Here is a 10,025-nt window from a genome sequence, read left to right as displayed (position 1 = left end):
TCTCATCACTTTCAGTTACATTCTGTTGTGATTTTTTCTATTTCAGACCAATGTTGCCAATTAGTTTGTTTTAATTATAATGTTATATAAATTGCAAGAAACAGTACAGTATGTTGTCTGAAATGTGTTAAAACTTTTGAGCAGTGTTATCTATACTCCAATTGGAGGATCATCTCTCTCTCTCTCTGTAGGCTCTTTCACACACAGATCGCGCAAAAATTGCCGTTTAGGAGTCCCGCAAAGCTCGCACCCTCGCCACAGAAATTGCTTTCACACAGAGCCAAGCAGCACGGCCACATCCCCGTGCTGCAGTGTACTTTCAGGTGAAATCCCCTGCTCCCGGATTGAAAGGCGAGCGGAGGGATTTCCTGCTCCTCCTAGCCCAAATGAATATTTTCATAGGTTAGTGTTAGCCTAGGCTACTGTATGATGAACGAATTCATTCAACAACAAGACTTCCCTCCTCCTAGTAGGTGGGCGGGCACATCGATATACGATACACGACCGCCCGCATATCAAACAGCTGCAGTCTGCATAACGTTCGTCGGGGGAATAGTATAGGCTATAGATGCACATGACTACTTAACGTTAGTAGTTTTTGTAAGGGAATGCACAGAGCTGATTTCGAGAGGGAATATCCTCAGACCAACTCGCCACAAACAGCTATAGCCCTCTGAAGCTTATTATTATATCCGTTAATTGTACCTACTAATGTCAACATCGTTTGAGCATGAAGCCTAACCGCACGGAGCATTCCTCCTGGCGTCCCTGCAGTCATGATTGTATAGGCTACTTTTTTACTTTCACTCCTGCACTTTCTTGATACATGAGGTGATTTCCCCTGTAATCTTTTTATGAATGAGCTGACCATTCGCACCTTTTCCGGCTCGCTGCGACGACGCTTTCAAATGGAGGCGGGTTGCCAGGTAACCCGGTGCTGTTACTACCTACCGTCGCGGGACAAAAGGCGTAAAACAATTGTCCACCAAAGCGCGTTCACGACTTTCACATCGGAGGCACGAATCCTATTTTCCGTGCATTTTTCGGCTTTCAAGGCCGGTGTGTGCCCTGTTTTCGTGCAATTCGGATGCGAAACACATAAAATATTAATACATTTGTGTTCAATCAAGCGTGTGCTCCTTCAAGCCCCAGCAGCAAGTGAGAAAAGTAAACACTGCTGTGAGTACAGTCTTGAGAGTGAATGGTGATAAGTAGGGTCGTTGAGAGTGATTGGTCGAGAATGAGGGTAAAACATTACACAACAAAGTAAACATTGGAGAGAGGGCAGCATGAAAGCAGCAGAGAATAGTAGGAGAACATGTATTTGTAAGCTGAATAAGCAGCATTAATATTCAAGTCTGTCATGAATAAAATCAAGGGGAAATAATCAGTAGAGCTCAGTGCTCTTAGTTAAGTGAGATTTCTAAGAGATTTTTACGTGGCTATAATGGTAAATGGTAAATGGCCTGCATTTATATAGCGCTTTTATCCAAAGCGCTTTACAATCAGTAGATAGTCTACATTCACCCATTCATACACCAATGGCGGCAGGCTGCCACGCAGGGTGCCTACACACCATCGGGAGCAAGGAGGGTTAAGTGTCTTGCCCAAGGACACAACGACAGCAGCTGGGAGGGAGCGGGGATCGAACCGCCAACCCTTGCGTCATTGGCCGACCCGCTCTACCTCCTGAGCTAAAGCCGCCCCTTCTATAATGGTAGGCTATAATGAGTCATGCATTCAGAAATAATATCCTCTAGGGCCACGCCACTTCCAGGAACCCTCATCCTGTGTAAGTAGGGTTCCCAGAGTAAAACCTGGCCATTTCCACCACTGCTTATGGCCTGACATAGAACAGTGCCACATTTTGTGCAATTCGGCACAGCGTCACCTACTGGCAACACAAAAAGTGGTTTATCTTGAGAATGTTCATCCGATTGACTTCAAACTTAGTGAGAGTGCTCCTGGGAACTCGAAGTAGTGCAGCACTAAATTTCTTGCAATTTGACATAGCGTCACCTACTGGCAACACAAAAAGCAGTTTATCTCGAGAAACATTTGTCCGATTGACTTCAAACTTGGGGAGTGCGCTGCTCGGACCCCGATGGAGTGCAGTGCCGCATTTCATGCAATTTGGACTTCTTCCAGGACTATCTGTATGTCTTTCCTTCGCATATCTCGAGAACCGTTTGTTGGATCGACTTCAAACTTGCGCTTAGGGGGACCTGACAGAGTGCAGTGTGTGTGCGGGGGAAGGGGGGTGCCCACGGGGTGGTGCATGGGGGAACGGGCACTGCACTAGTCCTATATAATGCAGATAAGCACAGATGTCGAAGTTACATTTACTGTATATGCATTACTGAAGTATCATTCTTTGTTTTTTTCTTCCACAAAAGTAAAACTTCATCAATGCAACTTCGCAATTTTGTTTTATCTGATTCTCGATCCCAAATCTTATATTATCTCAGCTTACAGTACACCGCCAGTGTTTAATTTGGTAAATGGTAAATGGTAAATGCATTTTTTTTATAAATGCAAACTGCATTTATATAGCACTTTTATCCAAAGCGCTTTACAATGTGCCTACATTCACCCATTCACACACCGAGGGCGGCAAGCTGCCATGCAGGGTGCTGGCACAGCCATCGGGAGCAATTCAGGGTTCAGTGTCTTGCCCAAGGACACTTCGACATGCGTACTGGAGGAGCCGGGGGATCGAACCACCGACCTTCTGATTAGTGGACGACCCACTCTACCTCCTGAGCCACAGCCGCCCCAATTTCCCAACTCAGTGAAGGAAACTCACACCTATTCCCTGTAATCTTGAGCAGTTCAGTCACATTATCTGTATAATGTCATCAAGACAGCCTGAAACTGCTCCATTGAAAATTTTCTGGAGATCTGTAGGTGCATTTTCTTGGATATAACAATGAAATGAAACAAGAAGAACCATTTGTATATACTGCAGAGTCCACAATGTCAGTTTCCCATCTATCCATCTCGTCTTGGTTCTCTGGTCTAGTTTTGGGACAGGATTGTTCATGTACTGCAGTATGCCTGAGCATTCTGGGTCTATAGAAAAAATGCTATATGACACACACAAAAATCCCCAATTTAAAATAATCCAATCTGAATTCAACATATTTTGGAATTAATGTTTTGGGCTCACTACGAACCAGTAGTTATATATAATAGATAATCTATCTATCTATCTATCTATCTAGATAGATAGATAGATAGATAGATAGATAGATAGATAGATAGACAGACAGACAGACAGACAGACAGACAGACAGATATATAGTCATGCATAACAGAAACAGACAGGCGATCTCTGCTTTGGCTACTAAATTTGGTAGTTGTAAAACAATTATATCAACGAGCAACGGATTGTCAAAACGAATTTGACCATTGATGAAAAACGTGACTTGGACGTAACAAGCAAGCTATCAATTGATATATCAACATCCCCCTATAGCTATCTACAGCTCTGCTAGGCCCGGGCTGCGCCGGGACATTTCCTTCAGCGGCTGGCCGAGCAAGGCATCACGTACCACGCTGTAACGTTACGCCCCGGGGTCCGCCCGCCATGCCGACGTTATGTTTAGGCGTGGGGGTGGGAGAGGTAGGTTTAGGGTTAGGGTCTGGGGGAGGTTACACAGTAAAATTTGCAGTGTTAAATCAACACTTAAAGAGTTATTTTTAACACTGGCTCGGATAACATATGGTCCCACACCACAGGGTGTTAAAGTTACTCTTGACATAGTGTTGATATTTCAGAGTTAATTCAACTCTAGAAAGAGTCCAAATTTAACACTGCATCACCCTGCACAACACTGAACAGTGTTAATAAAATATTACACTATGAGGTAATTAACACCCATAGTGTTACTTTTAGTTCACTCCGAGAGTTAATCTTAATTTAACTCTCCATCAATGTTAGAAGTGGTTAACACTGAGTGTTAATTTAAAGCTTACTCTCACCAGTGTGAATACAAATTAACTCTTATTGTATTTACTCCTTGTGGGAGTTATTCCAAGTGTTGATTTTTAATTAACTCCTGTCAGTGTATATCTAAATCTACTACTATACTTTAAAATTTGCATGTAATGTGAAAAAACAAACAAACACAATTCATTATGTCAATGTCTTCATTTATTGAAAAGCAAAAGTAGAAGATACCAACTTATCATCTGTCTGAATCAAATAACAAAGGCATATTGCGCAATAAGCACCAAGACTGTATGGCATTCATTTCCAAATCATTACTTCCATCCAACAACTTTACTCTTGGTGGACGGTTTGGCTGCTGGTTGTAAACAGTCAAAAGCATGTATTCTACCAGCCAGTTGTTCAGCATTTAGGAAGTTGCCCTGAATGTACTGCAGAAAAAGTTTCAGCTCAAACGGAGGGACCCCCTCTAAAACAGCATGCATTATGTCTACAGAAAAACTGTTGGCTGTGTGGAATTACTAAAGTGAATTTAACAGACAAGTGTGTTTCACACAATATACATAGTGTAGGATCTGTTTGCATAGTTTGACAGTGCTGTGTGTGCATATCGATAGTTCTTAGTACAACTTCCGGATCATCTTCAAACAATGCTTCTCAAGGAGACAGAAACGACAGCAACATCGAGCCCCAAATGACTCCACAAAGCCAAACAGACCATGCAAACCTATATTTTCCACAGTGACCTGAATAATAGTAGCACAAATCATGTGTTTAAACATGGGAATTTGAAGTCCCGCTCTTGAGCGAGTACTTTCAAATCATTAACAAGTGGCCTTAAGTATCAAATTAAACCATAACACTCTATGTCCTGTGCATGGAATAGAGCACACAAATGAATATTCGTCTTTGACAACAGTCCAGATGTTATGGCTGTCTCATCTACATTAGCAGTCACCACCTCTCCTAGATCATCTAGGTCTACACTGCTTAAATTAACATCAGTGTCAATCTGTTGGTCAACAGTCTGTATGTTTGGTGTTTAAATGTTTCCTAAAACCAGAAAAAGTACCAAACAGTCACACGGCCGCATCCAGTCTGAACACATTGAAGGCAAAGATTTCTTCCATCCAAATAACCATGAACTAACCGGAAATGCCTAACAAGCGCATTTGAACTAGTTAACTCAGCATGACAAACAGAACACTTCATTCCTAAGCAGCCTTGCCCGGACTTCAGCAACACGGGAACTCTGCTTGACTTCGCAAACATCAACATTGTACACTGTGGTCTGGATGAATGTGAACATGTTGTGGAGCATGGTGTTGTCTGTTGTGCCAAAGACAAAATGTGCCTCAAACAGTTCATCCACAGCAGCAAGGGAAGAGGTTGACCTGTAAGGTGTGTCATTCTTGTCAAGGATGATGAAGAACTGGCGGATTGCATTCTTCTGAGGTCCAACAGCCAGGAGATAGGGTTGAGCACTAGTGATGGCATCAAGATGCTCTTGGATGTTTGTTCCGGTCTGAGAAGACAAACAACACAAACAGACGATTAGAATTACATGGTTGTAATATCAGTGTTATGCCGTGGAGTGCCGTCTCTCACCAGGGACAGCGCGCCCCTTAACCAGCAGACCTTGCTGTCACTGCTCCTTGGCCAGGGCTGTGGACTGGCCTGACTGGCTCCCAGGTTGAAAGCTGTAACAGAAGCTCACGCTTCAGCCTGGGAGGCAGCAGAGCGTAGCCAGCTTTCTGGGTCCCACCACGACGGGGACGGACTGTCTACAGTGCAGCTGCGGTCAGAGAGAGAGACATGTATGGCGATTTGTCTGGGATGCATGTTGTGGTGAGCCGATTGCATATTCCTTTGCATCTTCATTAAGTTTGCATGTTATTAGCGCAGAGCCCAGACATTAAATGGAAAAAAACAAAATGCTGATTTATTTTGAACCTGATCTCACACATACCTGAAAACTGTAAACAGTTTAGCAGCCATTCATTTTCTTGGACAGTTATTGAGTTGATTTGAGTTAAAGTTGCTGCTTGTGTTGTCATTTGTGCACGAATGAAATCACTGGCATCAACTTTGACCTCAAATCAACTAAATAACTGTAAAAGTAAATGAAAGCCTGCAAAATGGTTTACGTTTTTCAGATGTGTGAGACCATGTGCAAAATAAATCAGCATTGTCTTTCGTTTAAGTTCTCCTTTCCTATAAGAACCATCCTAACATAATGTCCACGTGATCTCACATCTTGTTTCGCTCTAGGTATAGTCACATATAGGATACACAGAGATTTCCTAAAATTCCAATGCAACTCAGGGTCTCTGCTGGCCAAACAGTATGGTTTCTGGAAGCAATGAGCATTAACAATAGTAAGGGTAAACACAGCCATAAGTGTAGTTAAGGCTGAAATGGACTCAATAACAATTAACCAACAAGAGTGTGCACCAGGGGAGTTTCTCAGTGGAAAATACATTTTCGCCGTTCGACTTGATTTGGTAACGCTGATTGGCTGAAGGAGTTGTCTGTCAAGGCAAGTACTCCCTCCCACTGAAATCACTGAGTGGCTGGAAGTCCAGACTGATACGTAAGCGAAACAGAATTTGAGGTCACGTGATCAGGATGTTTTTTTTTTTACCAGGCTATCATAAATTAGGGAAAAGTACAAACCTTCTTGAAGAGCACAAGATGTTTCTCTGCTTGGGATGCCGACACCTTTCCTGGTCTCTTCTGACCCTGGGCAGTGGGTGGAATCATCAGGTGTAACAGCAGTAAAACTGATGAGGTCACTGTCCCAACCTGTAACAACACAAGTTTGAAACACTTGAATTAATTTCTGTGGCCCTTCAACAAAATTCAGTGCATGTGCAATGTCAGCAGCATTTTTACAAAATACAGAAGATGTAGCAGTTCTATATCATCACAAGAAGGTCTTCCACTATTTTTTTATACAATATCTCAATCCAGCTTTAACACATTCACTGCCAACAGTTCTTTTTTTACTGTAGGTAGCTTCTGCCAAGAAGTTTTTTGAGGATTCTGGCTCATCTTTCAAGAGCCGAGGATTATTTTCTGCTAGGAGTTTGTGAACACAAAATATCTCAAAAGAACTAATAGAATGTGTGCTTTCTCTGTCTAAAAGAGTTAGTTTGTAGAGTTAGTAGTTATGTAGGCATTAGCAGTTGAATACAGCATGGTTTCAGCGTCTGAAAAGGAAAGCTCAGATAATTGCATTTTTGTGAAATTCGATAGAACAGGCAGAACAGTCACTTTAACCATTTATTTTTTTTATCCGCCATCCGAAAAAAAAATCATCGCACACAGAAAACCTTGCACACTGGTCCGATGCCTTTTATTATTATGTTCGTTGTTCTATTAGCAATACGAAAAAATAGTCCTCTCCTGTATCCACGTTACAATGTGACTGACAGATAGCAGCAGCAGCTGATCTGCAGCAGGCAGCAGTGACGTGGACTGCAGCTGGTCAGGGAAGAGGGGCCAGTGAGGTGAAGCGAGCCACTCAGACTGGAGTGGACTCCAGCTGAGCGGGACTCTGCAACGTACCCTGCCCCTCCGTGTGTGACAAACTAAAATTTCCACAATGAGGAGGACATGCTGGCGTGTGTTTCCTTTTGGCTGCTTGGGGTGCGCACACGTCACGTGAATGCGTGCATCGTGCAGCTGCAGGTAATTAACCAAACAAAAAAAGGGGAAAGCCGAACGGCGCACAGTATGTGGACTGACCGGCGCCGGTCACCGGTCGAGGCCGATTAGCTGAAAATCGGCCATTTCCGGTCACGTGCTGATTGATCGGTGCATCCCTATTTTCAGTTACTTGGATTAGACCAACTTTTTAGAAGAAACTCAGTAAATTATCTCGTCACCGTTTCGTTCCATACATGTTTCTACTATTATTACAGTGTTACCTCCAAATGCTGTTTGTCTGTCTTTAGTCCTGCATCTCTGAATCGTTTTAATCCTCCAAGCAAGGTACCCAGCGCCACTCTCGCCATCATAGAAATGCTCCTTGGAGGGTGAAAGGACAACACAGACACTTCATTAAAGAGACAGCTCACCCTTAAATCCAAAATACATATTTTTCATGAAATCTGTAGTGCTATTTATGCATTGTTTTGTGTTAGATGTATGAGTTTGGGAGATATTGGCCGTAGAGATGTCTGCCTTCTCTCCAATACAAGAACTGGATGGTACTCGGCTTGTGGTGTTCAAAGCACCAAAAAATAAACAAAACCTCTTGTGTGTCTTTCCAGAAATCATGACCCCAAGATAATCCACAGTCCTCATTGTGAGCAGTTTCATGAGTATCCGGGTCATGATTTCTGGAAAGAGATATTGCTGCTAAAACAATGGTGCAATTTTTACTGGGGTCCGTCCGTACAAAACAAGCATGTTTGTCAACTTACTTGCTTGGCTTCTGTATCCAGCCTCTGGCGTTTTCTGGAAGGGCTCTCTGAAAGGTTGACTATCCGGGAGTCCAACGAATCAAGGGGTGATCGCTGGGACGCTCAGGAGAGGCTACCCTGGAGACAGATTATACCGTGGAGACAGCTAACCATGATTGGAGAAAAAAACATTATGTACAGTTCCTTCATAAACCCACCCCTTATCTAATGAACAGAAGCTTCACATGACAAATAACTGCAAAAGAAACAAACCTGTTTCATATTTGATGTTTAGCACCCCAGTTGATATTCATCATCCAACTCAGTCCCCGAAGTGTGGAAAACTTTGACACCCTCTGTTACAGCTGGGACACCAAACTTTGCAAATGCTGAAAACAGGCACAAAAGCTTGTGTAAACAGAAAGGTCATTGATATATCTAATGAGTCCACATTAGTCTACTAACTAATATTCAATGAAACTGGAATTACCATAAAAGGCTCAAACAAACACTATAAGAGAAATAAAATTACTGCATTTTAAGTAATGCATGCAGCCAAAAACCTCATCGCCAAGTTTCACTTTAAGCAACATGCTCCCTGCAGAGAGGAATGTGATCAGCACAACATTCCTCATGTTAAAAACTGCATTAATTTGCAATATAACAAGCTCATACATTTCAACAGAACAGCCCTGGTCAACTTTTAGGTGACTTATGTTCATTTTATTAGAGAATAAGGTTGTTTAAAGCCACCAAACAGCTGACAAAGTATCAGCTATTTTGCAGAAATGACCAGTAAGGTTGAATTCTACTTCATGTTTAACCATGCAATCTTGCTGAAGGTGCCACATCATGTTTCTCTACCTGCGTTGACAATGCTTGTGATTCCATCAGACTTTTCACAGCACGATTCAGAAGCTAAAATAGTGTAACGTCCTCTTGGGAGCTGCGTGTTTACGTCTCAAAGCATCGTGGATGACTGAACACCACTCGTTCTGGCTCTGATTGTGACCAGCCTGCTAACGTTAGCGTTGATCAGTGTCAAGCTACATGGAGTTAACTACAGACACAGTCAGATTTGCCCCGAGCAATTTTCAAAGTAAGGCACCAATTTAAGTGGACTCCCCGACGAATCTGATAGTTTATCACATCAGTAACGTTACATCAGCGTCATGACGGTGAATATAAAGCAGCAATATCACACAGCCTGTCGCAGCCTCGCTGGCCTGAATGTATAGATTACCCCAGCAGTGCATACGAGACTCCAGTCCTCCGTCGAGGCAAACAACAAGCGCCCAGCAGCCGCGGAACGCCAACAGGTGCTTCTTATTCACCTAATCACAGACTCTTCTCCGGCTGGATCAGCCCACCCGCTACGTCAGTGACCACACTAGTGGTGTATCCCTACGTCACCCCACTAGGCTACAATATAGACACGAAAATAATTATAGGCAGGCTGCCTTGGATGCAAAATCATTTTAATCCTTGAAATAATGTGATTGCTGACTCATAACGTTGAGGAAACATGTAGAATACGACTCAGCAATTTTCAAAGTAAAAGACTACTGCTGCTAGCGCTAGTCAGCCAGGTAGCCTAATGCTAGGCCGGGGTGGACAAAAAAGGTCCATTTTGCACCCTATAACATTACTGGACTCAGTGGACG

The 10,025-nt window shown here is 43.0% G+C and overlaps 1 protein-coding gene across 2 annotated transcripts; it reads right to left on the bottom strand.

Moving 5' to 3' along the window:
* Positions 1 to 5,030: 5,030 nt before the first annotated feature.
* Positions 5,031 to 8,751, bottom strand: LOC310778033 (uncharacterized protein). Of its 2 annotated transcripts, none has more exons than XM_083638348.1 (5): positions 8,635 to 8,751; positions 8,383 to 8,527; positions 7,885 to 7,984; positions 6,629 to 6,757; positions 5,031 to 5,477 (listed from the first exon to the last, which is right to left on the bottom strand). In XM_083638348.1, the coding sequence occupies exons 3-5, from the start codon at positions 7,972 to 7,974 to the stop codon at positions 5,139 to 5,141; spliced, it is 558 nt and encodes a 185-aa protein (XP_083494474.1). In that variant the 5' UTR covers positions 7,975 to 7,984; positions 8,383 to 8,527; positions 8,635 to 8,751; the 3' UTR covers positions 5,031 to 5,138. The 2 variants fall into 2 exon arrangements, with proteins under 2 accessions (XP_083494474.1, XP_083494475.1); XM_083638349.1 differs by having other exon boundaries at positions 8,383 to 8,499; positions 8,635 to 8,740.
* Between the last annotated feature and the right edge of the window lie 1,274 nt (positions 8,752 to 10,025).

The sequence above is a fragment of the Poromitra crassiceps genome, assembly GCF_964638095.1.
Source record: "Poromitra crassiceps genome assembly, chromosome: 6".
In the NCBI taxonomy this organism is placed as follows: Eukaryota; Metazoa; Chordata; class Actinopteri; order Beryciformes; family Melamphaidae; genus Poromitra; species Poromitra crassiceps.
This window is presented reverse-complemented; position numbering and strand designations above follow the sequence as displayed.

Bases quoted from the DNA above. Each gene is read 5' to 3' on its own strand.
- LOC310778033 (XM_083638348.1), bottom strand. From the start codon at position 7,974: ATGATGGCGAGAGTGGCGCTGGGTACCTTGCTTGGAGGATTAAAACGA. The intron at 6,758-7,884 runs GTAACACTGTAA...GTGTTGTTACAG, and splicing joins CAGACAAACAGCATTTGGAG to GTTGGGACAGTGACCTCATC. The intron at 5,478-6,628 runs GTTTGTACTTTT...TTGTCTTCTCAG, and splicing joins ATCTTGTGCTCTTCAAGAAG to ACCGGAACAAACATCCAAGA.